The 24,170-nt window shown below is 42.1% G+C and overlaps 1 protein-coding gene and 1 long non-coding RNA gene across 4 annotated transcripts in view; both read left to right on the top strand.

Moving 5' to 3' along the window:
- LOC148126482 (uncharacterized) overlaps positions 1-24,170 on the top strand; it is a 456,824-nt gene that overhangs the window by 252,270 nt on the left and 180,384 nt on the right. The window lies entirely within an intron of this gene.
- GPR20 (G protein-coupled receptor 20) overlaps positions 1-24,170 on the top strand; it is a 39,546-nt gene that overhangs the window by 5,777 nt on the left and 9,599 nt on the right. Inside the window, exon 2 of one of the 3 annotated variants that reach the window (XR_015743322.1) lies at positions 18,888-19,079. The exons of 1 other annotated variant lie outside the window; for it this stretch is intronic. Coding sequence is in view for 1 of the 2 variants with exons in the window: in XM_087931762.1 (XP_087787888.1) it covers positions 13,145-13,147 (3 nt within the window). In the remaining variant the exon portion in view is untranslated. Of the gene's footprint in view, positions 1-12,971; positions 13,148-18,887; positions 19,080-24,170 lie in introns of those variants that run through there. One more of the 3 variants, XM_087931762.1, reaches the window with a different exon arrangement.

The raw sequence follows: 24,170 nt of genomic DNA, 5'->3' as shown, positions 1-24,170 counted from the left end.
TGTTACAACTTTTAACAGTCACTAAACGAAGGGTTGCAAGTCGATTACCTGTATTGGAAGACTATTATTTCACCCCCTAGTCCTTTTCATTAGGGTTAGGGTAACTATAATTTAACAAAAACTTGTGAATCGTTATCAGAATAATACAATTAGGTAAACATTGCAAATATGATGATTGATATATCATTGGTAGTAAAAGGAGTGAGGTTAAGAATACAGAGATTGACCCAAAAATAACGTACTGGAATACTGAATAATTAAGATTGAAAATAATTATGTGTATTGATACTAAATTGGAAAAATTGGCAACTACGTTGTGTAAGAGGAATATTGTCATATTTGTGTCAAAATGTAAGACACCACAGAACCACACTGTTCATACAATGATTTTTGTTGTAACAAAAAATTTTAAAAATTGCAAGAAAAGACGGGGTAGGGTTAGGATGAATCATGCAGGTTGGATTTGGGGTTAAAAACTCCCCACGGCCCCAAATAGCAATCGGTTCCAGGAAATCTGGGTAGGGTTACCTGATTTTTCTCCCACTTCATGAAAAGCTTTGGAGACACTCAGAGATCACACAGCTCTTTTTTTTTCCCCATGAAAGAACTTCAGTTCTCTGTAGATGGAAAGGTAAATTAGAAGGATTAGGGTTGGCGAGTCGGAGCAGAACAAACATCGCTGCAGCTGCCCAAAAAGCCAACGCAATGCTAGACTGCGTTAACAGAGGGATAGAATCATGGATTAGACAGACAGTCCCTTATCTGAACTGGTATAGGTTCTCCTGCTCGAGGAGGGGACTGGGCTAGAAGACCTCCAAGGTCCCTTCCAGCTCATTCATTCTATTCTAAATTCTAAGGATCATGTGATGTGTTAATGCCGCTTTATAACGCCTTAGTAGGACCACACCTAGAATACTGCATCCACTTTTGGTCAACACGATGTAAACAAAAGATGCTGAGACTCTAGAAAGAGTGCAGAGAAGAGCAACCAAGAGGATTAGGGGCCTGGAGGCTAAAACATATGAAGAACTGGGTATGGAATTGGGTATGTCTAGACTGATGAAAAGAAGAACTGGGGATGACAGGATAGCAGTGTTCCAATATCTCAGCGGTTCCCACAAAGAAGAGGAAGTTGAAAGCTATTCTCCAAAGCACCTGAAGGCAGGACAAGAAGCAATGGGTGGAAACTAATCGAGGAGAGAAGCAACCTAGAACTAAGGAGAAATATCCTCAAAGTTAGAACAATTAACCAGTGGAACTACTTGCCTCCAGGAATTATAAATGCTCCAAAACTGGAAGTTTTTAAGAAGAGATTAGATATCCATTTGTCTGAAACGGCACCCACAACTTCTGTTGGCAAACTGGTTAATTGTCCTCACTGTGAAGAAGTTTCTCCTTAATTCCAGGTTGCTTCTCTCCTGGATTAGTTTCCATCCATTGCTATTTGTCCTGCCTTCTGGTGTTTTGGAGAATAATCTGACTCCTTCTTTGTGGCAGCCTCTCAAATGCTGGAATGCTGCTATCATGTCACCCCTGGTCCTTCTTTTCTCGTGGGAAGACTTTATATATTCTCAACTTATTATAGACTGGCATCTCACTACTGTACATTCCTTGTCTAGGACTGGATACCATCACAGTAAGGCAGTTAGTGATTTATTCTTCTCCAGAAACTGTGAGGCCCAGAAAGGTAATGTATTGTTCTAGCAAAAATAGAGGCTGTTTCTTTTTTGAGAGACATGATATGCTGCTAAAATTGTCAAGGAGGGTGACTGCAAAACCGTTCCACGTTCGCTAAAAGAATTTCCAGCAGCTTGGCTCAAAGTTCAATTTACATTTTCATTACAATTTACAATTCATTACAATTTAATCCTCCTCTTACATCAGTTCTTCATTCGAAGTTACAACAGTACTGAAAAAAAAAACCTGACATGACTGTTTTTCATACGGGGGGGAGGGAAGAGTGGGGGGACTTTGGGGGTTCTTGATGTTATTTAACCTCGGTGATTTTCTTGCAGATGTTTTATGACCCAACTAGGTAACACTATCAGTGCTAGAAGGGCGGAGGATTGAAGATAGGAGGAGGGGGGGAATGGGGAGGAGGATTGTGGGGTCCTTGGTGCTCTCTGAGCTTGGTAGTTTCCTTGCAGACATTTCATTACCACACTAGGTCACGTCATCAGTGCAAAGTTGGAGAAACATTTTGACAGGGGAAATGTGGACAGCCATTGTTTAGGCTGCAGCTTCAGTCAAAGTTCAGTCAAATGTACCTTCTATTCCCCAGTCTGAATACCTAAAGAAACAAATCACTCCAAGGTTCCTCTCGCTTCTTCTCCATGAAGTAGGACCTAAAGAATTTGGCGCTTAGCCTGTCCTACTGTGGGCACCTGAAAAACCTCCGTAATAGCAATACCGTTTTCCCCCGAAAATAAGACCCTGTCTTTTATTTTTTGCACCAGGTCTTATTTTGGGGGGATGTTATCCACTGACTACCCTCACTTACGCGTGTAGCTCCTGGCCTCCTTTTTGCTGTCAGAAGCTTTCAGGAACTTCTTCTGCTACTAACAATGCTATCTTGAAGGCTTCTGCAGCCATAATAGAGCTCTGGATCGATCCGGAGCTTTGTTATCAGCTGCAGAAGCCTTCAGGAAAGCCTTGCCAGCCTTACTGGCTGCAGAAGAAATGGGCCGGCAAGGCAGGGGTCGGGGTGTGCAAGGCCTGGCTACAACTGTCCAAAAGTAAGTAGTAGGGCAGCTCCACCACCCACATCCCCACCCTAGCTTAATTTTTATCCATCCACTCTGAAGTGGGTGGGATCCTTAATTAGGGCTTACTTGGGGGATAGGGCTTATATTGGATGCATGTTTAAAATCAAGCTAGGACTTACTTTTGGGATAGGTCATATTTTTGGGGAAACAGGGTAGCATTTAGATTTATATACTGCTTCACAGTGGTTTACGTTCCTCTGTTAGCAGTTTACAGAGTCAGCAGATTGCCCCCAATAATCTGGATAATGGGGACAGAGAAGCTTAATTACTGAGAGATGGATGCAGGGGAAATCTTTAAAGTGGATTTTTGCCTGAGACTGTCTGAAGAAATTCCATTTGCAAAGCCTCCGGGCTCCCATTTCGAGGAGGGTAGAATTGGCTTCGGCTGTAACTGATCTGCAAACCACCATTTTTGTTGGCGATTGCCGGGAAATTAAGTTGTACTTTGGTGTTCTCTGGAGAGATGTCAGCAGCAATGGCGTTTGATTTCCAGGGAATTCTAGGAGTGAGTGTCAAATATTCCTTAGAAAGATATTCAAATTTTGAAAGAAAGGAAGAAGATGAACTAAATTGCCTCTTTTAAATCCAGTGTTTTTCCGCCGTGGCAACTTTAAGATATGAGGACTTCAACTCTCAGAATTCCCCAGACAGTTTTGGGAGTTGACATCCACCCATCTTAAAGTTGCTTAGGTTGAAAAATACTAAGGAACAGTAACAGAGTTGGAAAGGTCAACTAGTCCAATCCGCTGTTCTTGCAAGAGATTTGTATATTATTTCTGATCCGCAGCTGTCCAAAATCTCCTCTTAAAAACCTCTAGTGATTGGACACTCCCAAACTTCCAAAGGCAATTCCTTCCACTGGTTAATTGTTGAATCTCTTTGAACTGTTAATTAGTGAACTAATTTATTAATAAATTCATTTAATTGCGAATTAATGAATGTTAGTGAAGTCAGTGAACATTAATGAATGAGTGAACTAATGTATTAATAAATGAATGGACTAATCAGTTAATTAGAACCGTTGAATACTGTTCTAACCTCATGTCCAAGCTTAATTCAAACATTTGCAATCATTGTGCATATGTGATTTGTTGCATATTTATTGACCTATATCAATCTTCACTCACTTTTCCCTATAAGTGTGCGGCCCTTATCTTGCAAAACGAAGAGAACAGGTGAGATACTCAATGCCTACTCCATCTAGTATATCTTTAGTGTTTCTGTGTTCCTTGCTTTTCCAAATCTGTGGTCCTCCAAACTCTGGGACTTTTCATCGCTGGGGAATTTGCCTCTTTAAATCCATCCTCCCCCAGCTTAAAAAAAACAAAAAACACCAATTCAAATCTTCAGCTCCGCCTCGTTCTAAGAGTTGGCACCTTCCTTTTGTTCTTCCTTCTATTGAGAAACAAAAAAATAATAATGGTGCAAGGTTTTTTCTTGATCAGTAGAGAGAGCTATAACATTAAAAAAAAGAAATAGTGCTGGAATCATGTTGCTGTTAACCAAAAACATTTTCTTTTTTTTTGCAAAGAAAGGAGATTGAAAATGAGCACAAGCCATAACAGGTTAACAAGGGAGGAAAGATGTAAACAAAAAAAATTTACCTTGATCCTTTTTGAGAGTTGGCCTTTAGCATCCCATGATTAGTTTCCATGCATTGTTTCTTGTCTTGCCTTCTGGTATTTTGGAAAATAAAAACAAAGGGGTCAGCCTATTATCCAAAGCACCAGAAAGCAAGACAAGAAACAATGGATGGAAACCAACCAAGGAGTGAAGCAAGTTAGAATAAATTAAGGAGAAATTTCCTAACAGGAGAATTAATCGGTAGAATGGCTGGCAGTTGAGAAGTTGTGAGTGCTCGATCACTGGAGGCTTTTTAGAAGAAGAAGATGCTGGACAGCATTTGTCTGGAATGGTCTAGTCTAGGGGGGTCACCAACTTTTTGGATCTCAGGGACCACCAAACTCATAGTTTTAAATCCCACAAATCTGCTTTGGAGAATGGGTTGATCCTCTCCTCTCTGTGACAGCCCCTTAGAGATTGAAAGACTGCTATCCTATCAACTCTTGTCCTTCACATCATTAGTCTAAACATGCCTAGAATGGTTGCAGGAATTGGGTATGTCTAGTTTGATGAAAAGAAGGACTAAGGGGTGACATGATAACAGTCTTCCAATATCTCAGGGGTTGCCACAAAGAAGAGGGAGTCAAGCTATTCTCCAAGGCACCTGAAGGCAGGACAAGAAGCAACGGATGGAAACTAACCAAAGAGAGAAGCAACCTGGAATTAAGAAGAAATTTCCTGACAGTTAGAACAATTAATCAGTGGAACAGGTTGCCTTCAGAAGTTGTCAGTGCTCCATCACTGGTGGTTTTCATAAAGAGATTGGACAATCACTTGTCTGAAATGGTATGGGGTTTCCTGCCTGAGCAAGGGGTTGGACTAGAAGACCTCTAAGGTCCCTTCCAACTCTGTTATTCTAGTTCCCTCAAACATTTATCACATGGTGTAACCTGAAGACTCCTTACCATCTTTGTTACTCTTCTCCGCACTCTTTTTAGGATCTTAACATATTTTTTTGTATCATGGCCATCAGAATTAGACACACATCTGCTCATAAAAGTCAAAAAAACATCTACCAACCATCACTGGACTGCCTGATAGATTATGATCCACAGTCTTCAACAAAGAGGCCTTCCTCCCAAAAAATGGGCTGATAATATTCAACATTATCATCATCCATAATTCCATAATTCTTCGTCTCTTATTCCTAGAAGCAAAGACCTTTAATATGATTGTGTCTTCTAATCATCTACTGAATTTGATCTCCTCTGCAGCCATACAGTCATAATGGTGTAGAACAGAGGTCTCCAAACTTGGCAGGTTTAAGACTTGTGGACTTCAACTCCCAGAATTCTCTAGCCAGCTATGTTGGGAGTTGAAGTCCACATGTCTTAAAGTTGCCAAGTTTGGGGACCCCTGGTGTAGAAACTTTACAGGAATGGTTGTTTGTCTTGAACCTTCCTTATATGCGGAAGAGATCAAAAATTATGTCAATTAGCATGATTTCACTGGTCAACTGTCCAATCTTAACAGATAACAGTTAATCAGAGTTGGAAGGGATCTTGTAGGTCATCTAGTCCAACCCCCCTCCCAAGCAGGAGACCCTACACCATTTCTGACGAATGGCAGTCCAATCTCTTCTTGAAAGTCTCATGTAATGATGCTCCCACAACTTCTGAGGGCAACTTCTGTTCCATTGGTTGATTGTTCTCACTGTCACTGTTTTAGTCTCCAGTCCCCTAATCATCCTGGTTGCTCTTCTCTGTACTTTTTCTAGAGTCTCAACATCTTTTTATAGTATGGTGACCAAAAATGGATGCAGTACTCTAGGTGTGGTCTTACTAAGGCTTTATAGAGTGATATTAGTACCTCCCTTGATCTTGACTGTATCCCTCTGTTAATGCAATTTAGGATTGCATTAGCATTTTTGGCTGCTGCTGCACACTTCTGGCTCCTATTTAGCTGGTTGTCCACTAAGACTCCAAGATCCCCCTCCCAGTGACTGCTATTGAGCCTGGTTTCACCCAGTCTATATGTGTGGTTTTGGTTTTTCTTGACTAAGTGTAGGACTTTGCAAGTCTTCCTCAAAGGCGTCACTGTATTTTCACAAGTTTATAAAGTAGATTAAATTAAGTGGGAATAACTGAACCAATGAACTTTATGAGTAGATGTGCCAGAAAATTAATCCCAGTTCATCATTTAACAATTAACCTCATTTTCCCCTAGGAATCAGAAATAAAAAGAAAGATTTACATGAGACCAAGAGTTTACAGAAACTTTCCTTTGAAAGTTTTCTTTTTTTTTTAAGGGATATGACATCATCCTGCAAAGCGTTAATTTCACCCAGGTTCTGAATTCTAAGATTTACTGTTACTGTTATTTACTTTTTGAGAAATGGGAATTGTGAAATTGTATGAAATTGCAGCTCACTTCATTCTGCACGCCATTCCTAAACTTTGGTTTAACTTGCAAGAAAAATAACACAAGGTTGAAAATTCATCAGAATTCAAAAGCAACATAAAGCAGATGTTTGTGTGTGTGTGTGTGTGTGTGTGTGTGTGTGTGTGTTTGTACACAACTATAACCCTATCTATATCATCTGTATCTCAATATTCTAGGCAGTCACTATTCAACAACAAACCTTGCATTCAATCCTCTGTTAAGGCATAACAAAACAGTTTTTTCTACCTACAAAGTTATCTGCTTTTCATCATTTTGCTGTTACTTAAAATCTTTAAGCCATTTTGTCCTATTTTCTTCTGAGACCTAACTTCTTGCATCGTTTCCCTCCTTCCTTTCTCCTTCCCACCCTCCTTCCTTCCTTCCTCTCTATCTCCTTCCTTCTTCGTTCCCTCTCTCCCTTCCTCCTACCTTCTGCCCTTCCTTCTTCTCTATCCTGTTCTTTCTTCCTTCCTCTCTATCCCGTTCCTTATTTCCTTCCTTCCTCCCTACTTCCCTTCCTCTCTATTTCCTTCCTTCATTCCTCCCTCCTTCTCTTTCTCCCTCCCTCCCTACTTCCCTTCCTCTCTATCTCCTTTCCTCCCTCCTTCTCTTCCTTTCCTTTCGAGTCAGTGTTGATTTCTAAAGAATGTCCCACAGTTTTGGCAAGATTTCAAAAACGGGTTGCCATTTGCCTGCTTTCTAAAGGTCAGAGAGAGGGACTGGCCCACAGGCTGACCAGATGATCTAGAACTCATGGTCTCCTAGCTTCTAGCCAGATGCCTTAACCACTACACCAAACTAGGCCTCCGTTGCTTAATTTACCCATTCAGTAATGCCAAAGGCATTCTAGTTCCCAAAAAGAATGGCATTTCATAACATGGAAGAGACAGACGGAGGGAGGAAGAGAGAGAGAGAGAGACAGAGAGAGAGACAGAGCGAGAGAGAGAGAGCAGCTTATAATATGATTCAAAGCCATGTCTTTGCAGTCAGAATCTCTAAGTTCCATGGTCAGGCATCTCTTCTGTTGAGAAATCCCAAGCAATCATGGCCGTCGGTCACAAAAATGCGATTTCTGTTCTGACCTAGGCTTCCTTATCGCACTCAGAATGCGGCCAGAGAACTAATTGCCAAATGCAAGGCAAGGCTGAACTTGACAAAGAGTCAAACAGAACTTTTCACAGCTTGAATCGACCAGACGAACTAATTGCTTCCTGCAAAAGCTCACATCCCGTTCACTCCTCTTTTATGTCCTATGAGAGAGGCCAATCATCTCCAAGGTGTAGCTGTCAGGGCTCCGGCACCCACCCCCATTTAAATCATGAGTCTCTAGCCACATCTCTCAGATGTTTAAAGAAGATTTATTAGGGGTGAACATGCCGGTGCTACCTGGGTGTAACCGACTCAGACACATCATTCATTTCCCCCTCTGACCCTGGTCATTCCTCACCCCCTGGATGTATATTCTCCAATGGGACAAATCCATAGCCAAGAGTCATCAATCATGCTCTTCAGTAATAATCTTGCGTGCCAGAAGCTTCGGTCGCCTAGAAATTATCTAAGGAATGCACTACTTCCTCCACTCCCTTTCTGTTGGCAACTCTAAGAGACCAGAGAAATATTTTTGAGTTGACCCTGCTTTCTCAATTGTTCTTGTCTTCTGGTAGATCGGCACATGCACAGCCTGGGAACCGGTTCCAGAAACTCCCCCGCCTCACTGTTGTCTGAGTCCAAAGGCAGCTGATGACTGCCAGCCTGCCCTGGCCCCATCCCCGCCTTTGATGCAGAGCCCTCATCTGAGCCCTCCTCAGCCTCCAAGACCAGCCCAAGTTCCTCCCCAACCTCCTCATTGCTGTCCGACTCTGCTGACAGCTCCGCCAGCCGCCGGCAGGCCACAACAATTTCTCAAAGGTCTGGTACAGCCTTCCTTCCACTAGCAGTTCTTTTGTGACCCCGCCTGTCCTCCTTGGCCATTCTCTTCTCTTTTGGGAAGCCGCCAACAGATAGGGTTGTCTCTTCTTGCTCTGCTATCCATCATTCAGCCTGGGAAACCTGTCTTTCCTTGGCTGCCTCTCAACAGCCAGCTGGAAACGTTGCAGCTGTTGGCCATACCGTTGACCAAGGATGGCCTTCCTGCAGAGCAGAAATTGCAGAGGGCGGTGGGATTGGGGCGTGTGTGTGTGTGTGTGTGTGAGAAGGTTGTCTGAATGCCTCGATCTTATCAGCTCAAGGACCTACACAGCAATTAAGGGGAGGGGATTTCACTCCTCTTTCCAGCAGACTTAGAAAACTAGGTCAAAAATAAGGCCTTCCTTCTCTGGTCGAGTGCCACTTGATGAGCCACCTGTAGATATCAGAGGGAGGATTGGGGCATCCACAGGTGACCCAGAACTAAAGGTGCTTTTTCAGGAGGCAACTGGACTTTCTGGTTTTTCCTTGAAGATGTTTCACTTCTCATCCAAGAAGCTTCTTCAACTCTGACAGGATGGTGGGGAATGGAAGGATTTATATTCCTTGCAGACAGCTGGGCGTTTGCATTCTTTTTAGAGGGTCATTGAGGCCACTTGGGGGTTTATCTGTATCCTCAGGGTCACCTGATAGTATTCCTGGTTCCTGTAGTCCAAGGGTGTTCATCCCAAATTGTATAGCTAAAAGTCTGTAGAGAGACTCAGTCATCCAGGTCATGGTTGTCCCAAAGGTGCTTTTTTCAAGAGGCAACTGGACATTCTTGTTTTTTTCTTTGAAAACGTTTCCCTTCTCATCCAAGAAGTTTCTTCAGCTCTGACAGGATAGTGGAGAACAAAGGTGAAATGCTGCCGGTTCAGCCCAGTTCTCCCAAACTGGTGGTAAAAAATGCTACTGGTTCAGGTGAACCGGTATTTCCGGTGATCAGCTGTTCCACACGATTTAAATTAGCTAGAAAGCAAGAAATCGTTGGATTTCTTGCTTTCCAGCTATTCTAAATTGCACGGCACAACTTATTTCTCCTCCCTCGCTCTTGCGCTTACCTCAGAAGAATTCAAAATGCTTCTTTTTCGGCGCCCAGGAAGCTTCCCTGAGGCCCACCAGGCCAAAAATGGGGCGCATGGGGGTGTTGCAAAAGAAAAAAAGAAATAAAGACTTTGGAAACACCCCCCACCCCCAGTCACATGACCACATAGCTGCATCCGCCCACCAACCAGGCCATGCCCACAGAAATGGCGGCAAAAGAAATTTGAATTCCACCACTGGTGGGGAAGGTGTCCCAGAAGTTAAGATGGCGGCTGCCTCCCCTATGATTGAAGCCAACTACCCTTTGCAGTTGGGTGATTGTGTGAAATGCTTGTACGATGGGACAGAGCTTCGGTCACGAGGTGGCAACCCTCATTTGGACTTTACGGAAACTTGCCTGCAATAGATACCTCTAATGTTGATTCTAGGTCTTATGTTAGTTCTAGCCACAGTTTGAATTGGGTACCTAAATCATTGGGCCAATACTAAATCCTGCGTGGATTACATCTTATTTAGGTCATTGCTTCTCCATCTTGGAGACTTTAAGATGGGTGGACCTCAGAATTCCTTAAGCCAAAGTGGTCAAAATTGACCACTTTAAGAGTGTGGACTTCAATCCTCAGAATTCTCCAGACAGCATGTCCGGCTAGTAGTTCAGGAGTCCTCAAACTTGGCAACTTTAAGACTTGTGGACTTCAGCTCCCAGAATTCCTCAGCCAGCATAACTTGCCAAGTTCGGAGACCTCTCAGTTAGATAATTCTAGGAGTTGAAGTCCATCCATCATAAAGTGGTCAAGTTTGGAAAAACACTGCTGTAGGGGGTTCGTGGAAGCCTTAGATCGCTTGACAAAGTCTCGTTCAGAGCATTTAAAGATGAGAATGTTTATTTATTTTATTTTATTTGGTTTGGTTTGGTTTGGCTTGCCAATTGCTTACAAGATAATAAGTATAAGTAAAAACATGTCTTTCTTCTAAGCTCCAGAAATGCCTCCATCATCTGTAGGCCAATAAACACAAGTTGTACTTCCGAGAAAACTTGGGATGGACTTGGATCACAATCACTTTCCAACTGTTGGTGTCTGGGAGATCAAAGCTGTTAATCATCTTGGGAATGGTGCCTCTGAAGTTCTTCAGAAGAGATGTCCATGGTGACTCCGTGGCACAACCCACAGCAGGGTATCTGTAGGGGATGGCCCATAAAAGTGCTTTGCTACTTGTGCCTCTGCCTGCCAGCATCTGTCAGTGTTCATCTGGCTAACGTCCTGTCAGTGTGTGAGAAGGTTGAGGGCTGTTTGGAAACTAAAACAGTATTTGCTGTGTGAGCAAGAAGGAGACAGCAAGGAGCCTGGCCGTGGCTTAGCTCTGTACTACTGCTTGGTGCTCTGAAGCTGAAATCCTGTCCTCTGCTTGGGTTTTGCATTTGGGACAGATTTCTTTTCAGGTGGGGAGGGGGAGTAGAAGTCTTTAGCATCAGAGCATGTTAATAATAATATAATAAATATTAATGCTTTGATGGTCATTTTGAAAAATCCTTTCTTAGTGAGCTCCTAGAAGCCAAGAGGAACATACATGCCAAATTTCAAGTTTGTAGGCTTTACGGTTCCGGAGATTTTGTGATGATGCGTGAGAAAGGACCCAGCTGTAGATCATAGCTGCATAACACTCTCTCTCTCTCTCTCTCTCTCTCTCTCTCTGTGTGTGTGTGTGTGTGTGTGTGTGTGCGTGTGTGTGTGTGTGTGTGTCCATGGTTGGGAGATCACCAGATACAACAACATGGCTAGAGACCAGTTGGGAAGTTGAACGAGTATTCTGTGTTGTGGTTAAGGAATGTACCTGGGTCTTGAGTCATCAGATGTGGAGCTCAATTCAAGAGACTTTCTGGATAGTAGCAACTGAGAGAATTCTCATGCGTGGAGAAATGTACTGGCCCCAAGAGCAGGGACCAAACAAGGACACAGTTGGTTCCAGAAACAGAGACGCTTGATAAATAGGTCTGCCCTGGTTAAGTACACCCCACAACTTAGCCACTTGACTCCTGCTCTTTACTTGAGATTGCTTACAAGAGGGTGAAACCAATTAAGAGGAAGAAGAGCTTATGGGTTTCTAGGAGCAGTTCAACCCAACACTCCCTGTGGAAGCTTTGCTCCTTCCACACGTGAGGTACATCCCTTAGCCACAATTCAGAATGCCATTGTCTTCTTCTGCAATGGTTCTTCAACTTTGTCTGCAGCCATGTTGTACCTGGTGGTCTCCCGGGTTTGGCTTTCCTAAACTATGTTTTGAGCTCATCCAAGACCACGTGTTTAAGACATGTGGACTTCGACGCCCAGAATTCCTCAGCCAGGCATGCTGGCTGGGGAATTCTGGGAGTTGAAGCCCACAAGTTTAAAGTTACCAAGTTTGGAGAGCCTTGGTCAAGACAGTCCCCTCTTGTGGCTCATGAGACGCCCCTCCTGTCTCTACCTGGAATAAACCCATCTTCAGGAATCCTTCGCACACTTAAAAAGTTATGGCTGAAACTCAAGTGTTTAAATAAATATAAGACCCAGGTTGCATCTATATCTCACCTAAGTTTGGGTTAATTATATTTTGTTGACCAGTTCCCACATATCATTAAATTATAGATAATGGTTGCCAGGCCACAGTGACTGAGTGATAGAGTCAACTCTTTGATCTAGGCTGCATCAACAGAGGGACAGAATCAAGATCACATGAAGTATTCACACCACTTTATAAGGCCTTGATAAGGCCACACTTGGAATACTGCATCTAGTTTCGGTTGCCGTGATGTAAAAAAAATGACACGTGAGGCCAGAGAATATTTTCCCCACAGATCCTTGAAGATAGTCTTCCTTTGGCAAACAGGACGAACCGCTAGAAACTGGGGTTGTTGTTGTTGTTTTTAGAATTTGCTGATCTTTTTGCACATTTCATGTTGTGCTTCTCAATTCATATTTATTTGTTCTTTTTCTTTCGCCTTATCTTTAAGCACTTTCGGGTAGATCTGCTTAAAAGCAAAAGGGGCACCCATTTGCAGATAAGACGATAATGGCAAGCTCGGTGCAGGGCTTAAATAATCAACAGCTCTTCTATCCCTTCATAAATTTTCCAGCCGAACCGGGGCATTCAGCCAACAGTTTGCAGAGATGTTTAGAAAAGTGAAGAAAGACGAGGAGTTTGAGCCTGATTTATTTCTCATTATTTGGTTCCCAGTGACTGTGCCCTACCCAGCAACTATCTCTGCTCCCAGGGATAGATTTAGAAGAGGAAAAAGAAAGAGAGCAGGACTCTGGATCCTTTTCAGAGCGCAGGGATCCAGAGTTTCAGGTCTAAGGGGGATTTCTCTTCCTTGATTTCAAGCATTTGTTCATTTCAGGACACGCCGAATGGTAAGTGCGCCGTCTGTCTTTTCTTTTGCTGTCCGATGTCTAGCTCCAAAAAGAAGGCAAGGGAAGGAGGGGAAGGAAGGAAGGAACGATAGGACAAGAGAGAGGGGGAAGGAGGGAGGGGGAAAAGGAGAGGAAGGGAGGGAGAGAGAAGGAAGGAAGGAAAGGGGGAGGGAGGGAGGGAGGGAGGGAGGGGAAAAGGAAGGAAGAGGGGAGGGAGGGAAGGCAGGCAGGCAGGCTTGCAGAAAGGAAGGAAAAAAGGAGGGAGGGAAGGAAGGAAGAAAAGGAGAGATAAAAGAAGGAAGGAAGGAAGGAAGGAAGGAAGGAAGGAAGGAAGGAAGGAAGGAAGGAAGGAAGGAAGGAAGGAAGGAAGGAAAAGGAGAGAGAGGGTGGGAGGATGGGAGGATGGAAAAGGAAGGAAGGAAGGAAGGAAGGAAGGAAGGAAGGAAGGAAGGAAGGAAGGAAGGAAGGAAGGAAAAGGAGAGAGAGGGTGGGAGGATGGGAGGGTGGAAAAGGAATTAAGGAAGGAAGGAAGGAAGGAAGGAAGGAAGGAAGGAAGGAAGGAAGGAAGGAAGGAAGGAAGGAAGGAAGGAAGGAAAAGGAGAGGGAAGATGGAAGGACAGAAGGAAGGAAGGAAGGAAAGAAGGAAGGAAAAGGAGAGGGAGGGTGGGAGGATGGAAGGACAGAAGGAAGGAATTAAAGAAGGAAGGAAAAGCAGAGGGAGGATGGATGGAAGGACAGAAGGAAGGAAGAAGGAAGGAAGGAAGGATGGATGGCATACACCTAATTGCATCCCCAACTACTATCAAATATACGCTGACTTTTCAGTGAAACCATGGAAGGCGTCAGGGATGTACAGTAGGTAGAAGACGGGGCAAAACTGGGACCTTAAGGACTTATTTGTTCCTGCCTGCTTCTCCAACATCCAAGGCTCCCAGAAGTCTCCGCTGGCAGAAGTTGAAAAGGAGCCCCCTCCCCACAGAAATTAGACATCTTCCTCTGAGAATGTCACAAACTTCAATTGCAAACCCCAGATGTGGTATTAAAAATAGTTTTATTGCTCCGAGCTTTAAAAAGAAATGTGAGTTCGGGTGAGTCAGGAGGAGCAAATCTCCCAGCGAAGTTTGAGAGAGGAGGCTAATAAAAAAATATTTTCTTTTTCTTTTGAGCTTAATTTTTGTTTGGTGTCTGTGTGTGTGTGTGTGTGTGTGTGTGTGTGTGTGTGTGTGTGTGCGTGTGTGTGTGTCTTCGTGTGAATTGTTTATCCTTTTGTCTGTTGGAGGAAGGACGGTTTTGTTATCCCAACATGGCACCGACTTCACAACATCTGTATCCTGTGGGCTTATTTTACCTAGATTTATGTTCTTGAAAAGTTGTGGCTTGATTAGAAGAACAGATTAACAGAGTTGGGAAGGGACCTGGTAGGTCATCTAGTCCGACCCCCTGCTCAAGCAGGAGACTCTACACCATTTCTGACATGTCTCTCCAGAACTCCTTATTGGGGTTCTGCAGTGGTTGTAACCCCAAACGGCTAAGGAATAATGGCGTGGACAGTAAATATTCTGATTTATTGTGACTTGGCAAGGTGGTAGTCCTCATGAATCCTGGAGATGTTTTTTTTTTTTAATAAGGTTTCCAGGGTCTATTGAAGTTGGAAGTGTTTGTAATGATAATGGCTGCTCTTATAGAAACAATATCAATCACACTGAACTGGTCTACATTATGTAACTTACCAGACTATTTTGATTTAATACGTTAATCATTTTAAATTCTGTTCCAAGCGAACACAATTTCGCTATCTCATCTTCCATTGTATTTTTACTGAATTTTCTTCAGCTCAAAAGATATGAGAAATCCTAAGGTGGTTACTTTCCAGGTGTTTTATATTAAAATCCCCTCTATTTCTGACCCTCAGCAATTCTGGGTAAGACTCACAATATTTATGAGGTTCTCCAGAAGTTGTGGATGCTCCAACACTGGAAGTTTTTAAAAAGATTTTGGATAACCATTTGTCTGAAGTGGTGTAGGATTTCCTGCCCAGGCAGGGGATTGGACTAGAAGACCTTCCAACTATTCTATTCTATTCTATTCTATTCTATTCTATTCTATTCTATTCTATTCTATTCTATTCTATTCTATTCTATTCTACTCTACTCTATTCTATTCTATTCTATTCTATTCTACTCTATTCTATTCTACTCTATTCTATTCTATCTTGAAAGTTATTACTGTATTTTCCCCCTTGATAAAGGTGTGTAAAAGAGCAGGAATGCTAGAAAAAGCACCTGGATTTTTTTTTTCTTCTCTAGCAAAGTTAGCATCCAATCTGGTGGGGTGAATTTAATTAGAATAGATATGGAAGGGACCTTAGAGGTCTTCTAGTCCAGCCCCATGCTCAAGCAGGAGGCCCTATACTATTTCAGATAAGTGTCCAGTCTCTTCTTAAAAGCCTCCAGTGATGGAGCACCCACAATGTCTGGTGGCAAGCTGTTCCACTGGTTAATTGTCCTCCCAGTTAGGAAGTTTCTCCTGAATTCCAGGTTGCCTCTCTCCTTGATTACTTTCCATCCATTGCTTCTTATACTACCTTGTGGTGCTTTGCAAAATGAATTGACCTCCTGCTGAGTTCTAGTCTACAATCACCAGGAGATAGTGAGTTCTAGCCCTGCCTTAGGCATGTGGCCTTCAACCAGTCACTTTCTCACAGCCCTAGGAAGGAGACAATGGCAAACCACTTCTGAAAAACCTTGTCAAGAAAATTGCAGGGACATGTCCTGATCATCTCGGAGAATTGGATACAATTGAACAGATATTTTTTTTTAAAGAGCAATATAAGAAGAGAATATCCCCGTCTGACTAATCCTGAAGGACAATATATGCATGGTTCCAGTCTTGTCCCACTAAAGAACTTGAGGACTTCCAGATGTTTGAAACATCTATCAGCTCCCAGCATGGTCGGTTCAGGATACAATGTGAACTGTCGCCCCACACATCTGGGTTAGATTCTCGGATTTAGCTGGAGGACATACAAGTGAGGTCTTCACCCAGGCAAGAGTCTTGTGAAGGACACCTAGTAGACTGAAGCATTGTGTTTCGAACTTTATTTATTTTTATTTATTTATTTATTTGATTTGTCAATCACTTACAAGATAATAGGTGTAAGTATAAACATGAGTAAGAATACAGGAAATAGGGACGAATAAATGGGGACAATAGGACAGGGACTGTAGGCACGATGGTGCACTTATGCACGCCCCTTAAAGACCTCTTAGGAATGGGGTGAGGTCAATTGTGGATAGCTTGAGGTTAAAGAAATGTGGGGTTGGAGGATGTAACAACAGGGTCAGGTAGTACATTCCAGGCATTGACCACTCTGTTGCTGAAGTTGTACTTTCTGCAATCAAGTTTGGAGCGGTTTACATTGAGTTTGTATCCCTTGTGTGCTCTTGTGTTGTTGTGGTTGAAGCTGAAGTAGTCATTGACTGGTAGGACATTGTAGCAGATAATTTTGTGTACTACGCTTAAGTCCAACCCTAGGCGACATAGTTCAAGGTTGTCTAAGCTGAAATTTTCAAACCAAGTGATGACAGAGGAGTGTAATACTCTTCTCATGTTGAAGTTTTTGCATTGAAATGTTGAAGTTGTTTTGACAACTTCAAGACTTGTGGGCTTCACAATTCCCCACCTAGTTGAAGTCCACACTTCTTAAAGTTGCCATGGTCAACCAGTACAATGCTCTACAGCAGGGCTGTCAAACCCATTGTCCACGGGCCGGATGCATCATGCACTTTAGGAAATGGGGAGAAAGTCCCGATATGTCATGTGACACCACTGCGACGATGTGAGTTTGACACCCCTGCTCTAAGGTCATCAAACCACTTTCAAGGATGACTAGAGATTATGTACACTCAGAGTTTCCAAACTCGGAAAGTTTAAGACTTGTGGACTTCAACTCCCAAAATTCCTCAGGGGTCTCCAAACTCTGCAACTTTAAGACTTGTGGACTTCAGCTCCCAAAATTCCTCAGGGGTCTCCATACTCTGCAACTTTAAGATTTGTGGACTTCAACTCACAAAATTCCTCAGGGGTCTCCAAACTCAGCAACTTTAAGACTTGTGGACTTCTGCTCCCAAAATTCCTCACAAACTCAGCAACTTTAAGACTTGTGGACTTCAGCTCCCAGAATTCCCCACAAACTCAGCAACTTTAAGACTTGTGAACTTCAGCTCCCAGAATTCTCCAGCCAGATCTAGAAATCTTTCTGAAGAGTCTGTGGAAATTCTTTCATGAGCCTTTTTTCAGAAAATGGACAAAAATGAATTGAGGATTGGAGGACTTACTGATTAAAAAGTTTGTGGAAAGGAAACATGGTACATCATTCAGGAAATGATAATTATTCGTAAGTGCTGTAAAGAAGATCGGAAGTTGCTCCTTTAGATATTTGTTTCCTTTTTCTCTTAATTTCTACTGCTTTTTCTTTGCTTTTTTCCCCTTTCTTTTTCTTTTTTCTAATTCTTTCTTTGTAGTTCCTGTAGTTTTGCAATCTTTACTCTGCCCCTCCCTCTTGAAATAGCATAGCTAATATCCTCCTACAAAGCCCATCTCCCCTTGATAGCTATCATTGTATCTTGTGGCTGACAGTTCCACAGGTTGAGAATAGAATTCTTTAATGGCCAAGTGTGATTTGACACCCAAGTAATTTGTCTTGGTGCAAATACTCTCATAGACATAAAAGAAAAGATACATTAATTAAGAGTCAAGAATCATCAGATACAACACTTAATAATAGTCAAAGGGTACAATAAGCAATCAAATTGTACTAGGAAACAGTCAATATAAATCGTAAAGATACAAGTGACAAAGTTACAGTCGTACAGTCACAAGTGGTGTGTGTGTGCATGATGAGGAGTTATTAGAAGATTAATAGTAATAGTAGTGCTTTGTAAATAGTTGCACACTGTTGAGGGAATTATTTGTTTAGCAGAGGGATGGCATTGGGATAAAAACTGTCCTTGTGTCTAGTTGTTCTGGTGTGCATGCTCTATAGCATCGTTTTGAGGGAAGGAGTTGAAACAGTTTATGTCCAGGATGTGAGGGGTCTGTAAATATTTTCACAGCCCTCTTTTTGATTCGTGCAGCATGCAGGTCCTCGATGGAAGGCAGGTTGGTAGTAATTGTTTTTTTTCTGAATCTACCAATGCAGTGAAATGCCCTTCTTTTTCCCACTAACTTTCCTGCAATACCACGTTCCAGTATTCTCATTAAGAAAAAGAAGAAAAATATCCTTTCATAGGTAATCCTCGACCTACAACAATTCATGTAGTGACCATTCGAAGTTACAACGGCACTGAAAAAAGGGGGCTTACGATCATTTTTCATACTTATGACGGTTGCAGCATTCCTCAGGGTGACGTGAGGGTGAAATTCAGATATTTGGTCACTGACTCATATTTATAATGGTCCCCTTTTGCGTCCTTCTGACCAGTGAAGTTAATGGGTGGGGGAGAACCAGCTTCACTTAACAACCATGTGAGTGGCCTAACAATGTCAGTGATTCACTTAACAACAGTGGCAAGAAGGGTTGTAAAATGGGGAAAAATTCACCGCATGTCTGTCTCACTTAGCGAGAAAAATTAGGGGCTCGATGGCAGTCATTAAGTTGAGGGTCCCATTCTATTCCCACTGCTCCTGATATGCATTTCAAACTCTTTTTTTTTTCACCATCATCTCTCTTTGCTTGCAGGACAGACGCAAGTTTTCTTTGCAATAAATCCTTGAGATCGTTTGGGTGCCTGCTTGGTTTTGTTTTTTTTTCCTGCACCGCTTCCAGCTCTCCCAAATCTTGCCTGAATTTTGCACATGGGTGTTTGGGATCGTAAATCCTTCCTGGTGTCCCGTTCCGCCCTTATTAGGCACTTCAACAGTTTTATGTAAGTATTACAGCTGTCCCGGAGCTTAGCTTGACAAGAGGATGTTTACAATCCGTGTGTCAACAAAACAGTCTTTGGACCGAATGCCTTTTGTTTCACGGAAGGTGTCAAAATGCATTTTTGTGGGTTTTCTTTTCTGTTTTTCTCCAGATGGGGCTCTGGATCTCCTTAAAGGCTCAGCCAAAAGCTTGTTTGCATGATGGTGGAGGCCTAGTTTAATGTTGTTGTGCAGAAGGAGGAGCATGGAAAATGTTTGTAGGAGTTATGGAAAGGATGGAGTGTGCAGTTCCTCCTTTAATTGTCATCTTTAGTTGCTCTGGCTCCCTCTAGTGTCCAATTCAAATTTCCCATCTTATCAGATTTTCTGTCAAAAAGTCCAAACAACAGCATTTTCCCATGGGAAGGATTCCCACAGTCAATTTCAAAATTTTATTCCAAATCTATCTGGATTTCTAATCTGTTTATAGCTTTCCAAAATCAGCATTCTAATCATTTTTCTCCAAGCTTTTTTTTTTAATTAAACATAAAAAAAAATTCTATGTCTATATAAACAGTGTGTTCTCTTGGATAAAGTTAGTTTTAAGAAATAATCATCATAATAGTAACAATAATATTCATAGCATTAATAATGATCACATAATAAAGTAGTATTTGCTTATCTATTTTAGTGAACCTTCCTTATGTAATTAATCATTCTCTTATGCTTTTAAATTTCTCTGTTCTTTCTGCCAGTCAGCCATTGATAAAACAAACCCCACGTTAAAAAAAATATTCAGTTTCTTCCTCTCCTTAATTTTAAGTGTTAATTTATCCATTTCTGCACATTCTAATATTTTTTACTACATTTTCCTCTGTAGGGATCTCTTCATTTTTCTTTTTTTCTTGTTCATACAGACACACACAGAGTAACACACACACACACTCACACACAATATATATATATATATATATATATACATACACACACACACACACACACACACAAAGATACATATATACATGTACACACACACACATACCAAAACACACACATATACACATGTTTACATACACACACACATATACACACACATCCTTAAACATCTCTTTAACTTAAAACAAGCTTCTTTTAAAACCTTCTTTTGCTAAGTATTAAACAGAACTCGCCCACTGCATGTTATCAAACTTGTCAATTGACACTTTCTTAATAACTGAAAAGCCATTAAAAAGCTATTTCTAAAAATGATTTAAGAAATGGGGATAGCCAAAGTTTTGTGTCCAAAAGGCTACTTTGTGATTGTGAACATAGATCATACAACATAGAACATAGATGGCTTGCAATGTTCCACGTACAAGCTGACCACTGAAAATTTCTGCAAGTTTACTCATGAGGAGCTGCTGTCTAGAGTACATGTGAGCAATCTTATGTTCTCTCTTTTATCCAGAGAGATTTGGCTGACCCCCTAAAAAAAAATGCCATTTGGCCACCAATCTTGCTGCAATGTCATCTTTGTTGTTTTGGACATTTAGCTGGCTTGATTCTCATCAGGCATTGACTTTGCTGGATGTGAATGAGAGGAATCCACATAAGCCTACTAAAAAGGGGTTTTGTTGGGACAAGGAGTTTTGTTCCAACTTGTCCTTTGAGTAAAAAGGAGGGGAGGTGTTGATTACAAACGGGTTAGTTTGGAACCTTCTGCAGTTCCACTGAAGCTTGTGTTCTGACCGAGGCTTCACGAACTCACAAAGTTGACTCCTTCGTGAGTTCGTGAAGCCTAGGTCAGAACACAAGTGGAACTGCAAAAGGTTCATTTCTCCAAACTAACCCGTTTGTAATCAACACCTCCCCTCCTTTTTACTCAAAGGACAAGTTGGAACAAAGAGGCACGTAGCTGCCAATGTTTTACTCTTGACCCCACCCCCCATAGAATCTCCAAGGGTCGGACAAGATTGAATAGTTCATATCATCATCATCACCATGATGTTGGACACCTATCTGGAATACCCTCTGCCAAGACTGAACTTTTGATTTAAATAAGCATTCGTTGTAACTACTTTGAGGGCTGTGAAGGATTTACAAGCATAGTACAAGATGACTTGAACCATTTAACGGAGTGTAACCCTAATAAAATGTATTTGTAAGTTTTGTAGTGTGCGCTCAGATAAATACCGGAGTGCCAAGCCAAATTGACTTAGTCATCTCAGAAGCTTTTTGAGTTGTTATATTGTGAGGGAATGTAACAGTGTGGACAAAGCGGGGGAAATTACCCTACGAAGGCAGATCTCATGCTAATAATGTGGAACACCATTTGAAAATATGAGAGCTTCGAAAGTATGAGAGTCCTTGGTGATAGCAATAGCACTTAGACTTTTATACCACCTTAAAGTGTTTCACAGCCCCTCTCTAAGCGGTTTACAGAGTCTTGCCCCCAACAATCAGGGTCCTCATTTCACCGACCTCGGAAGGATGGAAGGCTGAGTCAACTTTGAGTGGTCAGGATTGAACTGTTGGCTGTGGGCAGAGTTAGCCTGAAATACTCCATTCTAACCACTGGGAAGGAAGGAAGGAAGGAAGGAAGGAAGGAAGGAAGGAAGGAAGGAAGGAAGGAAGGAAGGAAGGAAGGAAGGAATAGCAATAGCCCTTAGACTAATATACTGCTTTGCAGTGCTTTACATCCCTCTCTAAGCAGTTTACAGAGTCAGCCTCTTGCCCCCAACAATCTGGGCCCTCATTTTACCCACCTTGGAATGATGGAAGGCTGAGTCAACCTTGAGCCTGGTGAGATTCAATCTGCCAAATTTCAGGCAGCCGGTAGTCAGCAGAAGTAGCCTGCAGTACTGCACTCTAACCACTGCACCACTGAGGCTCAGTGATGGAAGCCAAAAGCCGACATGAGTTAATCCAGGGTGAACTTTCTTCCAAGAAATTTGGAGCAAATCCCTAGGAATCTTGAGCAACTTAAACAAGACTGATTTTTGCACCCATCTTAAAAAGGCTTCTGTTTGTACAAGCATTTGGAATCCAAGTCTTGTTTGGGGGCCACAAGCTCAGAGATACAGGTAGTCCTTCAAAGTTAAAACAGCTCTGGAAAAAGTGACTTATGACCATTTTTCACACTTACGACCATTGCAGCATCCCCACGGTCATGTGTGCAAAACTCAGGTGCTTGGCAAACTGACTCATATTTATGATGGTTGATGTGCCCCTTTTGCGACCTTTCGACAAGCAACGTCAACGGGGGAAGCCAGCTTCACTTAACAATCCTGAGAGTAACTTAACAACTGCAGTGATTTACTTAACCACGGTGGCAAAATAAGGTTATATAACGGGGCAAAATTCACTGAAGCGCCATTTTGCTTAGCAACAGAAATTTCAGGCTCAATTGTGATCATAAGCCAAGGATTACCTGTATTTTATTCTGCAGTTGTCATCCACCTTTCTGAGTTACAGTTTTGTACCTACTGATCTTGGTGTCAACTCAAAAATATTTCTCTGGTCTGTTAGAGTTGCCAGCAGAAAGGGAGTGGAGGAAGTAAGGCATACATTAAATATTTTCACAGATAATTGCTAGGCGGCCGAATGATGTGCAAGATTATTACTGGAGAGCATGATTGGTGACTCTTGGCTATGGATGTGTCCCATTGGAGAATATACATCCAGGGGGTGGGAGAAGATCAGGGTCAACGGTGAAATGAATGAGAATAGCATAGCATAGCATAGCATAGCATAGCATAGCATAGCATAGCATAGCATAGCATAGCATAGCATAGAATAGAATAGAATAGAATTCTTTATTGGCCAAGTGTGATTGGACACACAAGGAATCTGTCTTGGTGCAAATGCTCTCAGTATACATAAAAGAAAAGATACATTCGTCAAGAGTCAAGAATCATAAGGTATGACACTTAATGATAGTCATAGGGTACAATAAGCAATCAATCGTACTAGGAAAAAGGCCAATATAAATCTTAAGGATACAAGCGGCAAAGGTACAGTCATACAGTCACAAGTAGGAAGGGATGGGTGATGTGGAATGATTAGAAGATTAATAGTAATAGTAGTGCAGACTTTGTAAATAGTTGAACGGTGCTGAGGGAATTATTTGTTTAGCGGAATGATGGCATTTGGGGAAAAACTGTCCTTGTGTCTAGTTGTTCTGGTGTGCAGCGCTCTATAGCGTCGTTTTGAGGGAAGGAGTTGAAACAGTTTATGTCCAGGATGTGAGGGGTCTGTAAATATTTTCACAGCCCTCTTTTTGACTTGTGCAGTATACAGGTCCTTGATGGAAGGCAGGTGGGTAGTAATTGTTTTTTTCTGCAGTCTTAATTATCCTCTGAAGTTTGTGTCTGTCTTATTGGGTTGCAGAGCCAAACCAGACAGTGATAGAGGTGCAGATGACAGACTCAATAATTCCTCTGTAGAACTGGATCAGCAGCTCCTTGGGCATTTGAGCTTTCTGAGTTAGCGCAGAAAGAACATTCTTTGTTGTGCTTTTTTGATGGCGTTTTTGATGTTACATGTCCATTTTAGGTCATGTGATATAATAGAACCTAGAAATTTGAAGGTCTCTACTGTTGATACTGTATTGTAAGAGGTGGTAGAATGGGAGGGTTTCTTTTGTGAGTGCAGATGGAGCATTCTAAAACAGGCAATTTTAAGCAGGAAAATTTACCTTATCTTCACTGTTGGTGAGTAAATCAGCGAGCCACTGCAAATCAGCTGAGATACAAACAAAGGAAATATAGGACGCGAAAGGGCGGGCATGGGTGGGTGGGGCCAACTGCTAACCGGCGCTACCGGATTGCTAGAACCGGTTGAACCGGCAGCATCCTTCCACTGCTGCTGCCGTTTCTCAAATTTGCTTCAGGTAGGAAAGACTTGTTTGTAAAAGATCCAGACGAATGTCTTAAGTTAAGGTTTGTGCTCAGTTCCTTAGTGATTTTTTTGTCAGAGTAGGCCACCTTTCTGTAACCTCACCTGTTGCAAATGTTGGCCAACAAGAAAGATTGTAAAATGGAGCAAAATTCACAGACATGCTGGGCTCAATTGTGGTTGTAAGTTGAGGACTACCTGTGTTCTGACTGAAGAATCACAAAAAACCATCCATCAATCAGAA

Source organism: Pseudonaja textilis, chromosome 3, assembly GCF_049901715.1.
Source record: "Pseudonaja textilis isolate UNSWEBS1 chromosome 3, rPseTex1.2, whole genome shotgun sequence".
Lineage (NCBI taxonomy): Eukaryota > Metazoa > Chordata > Lepidosauria > Squamata > Elapidae > Pseudonaja > Pseudonaja textilis.
Note: the sequence above shows the minus strand (reverse complement) of the source record. Positions and strands in the feature narration are given on the sequence as shown.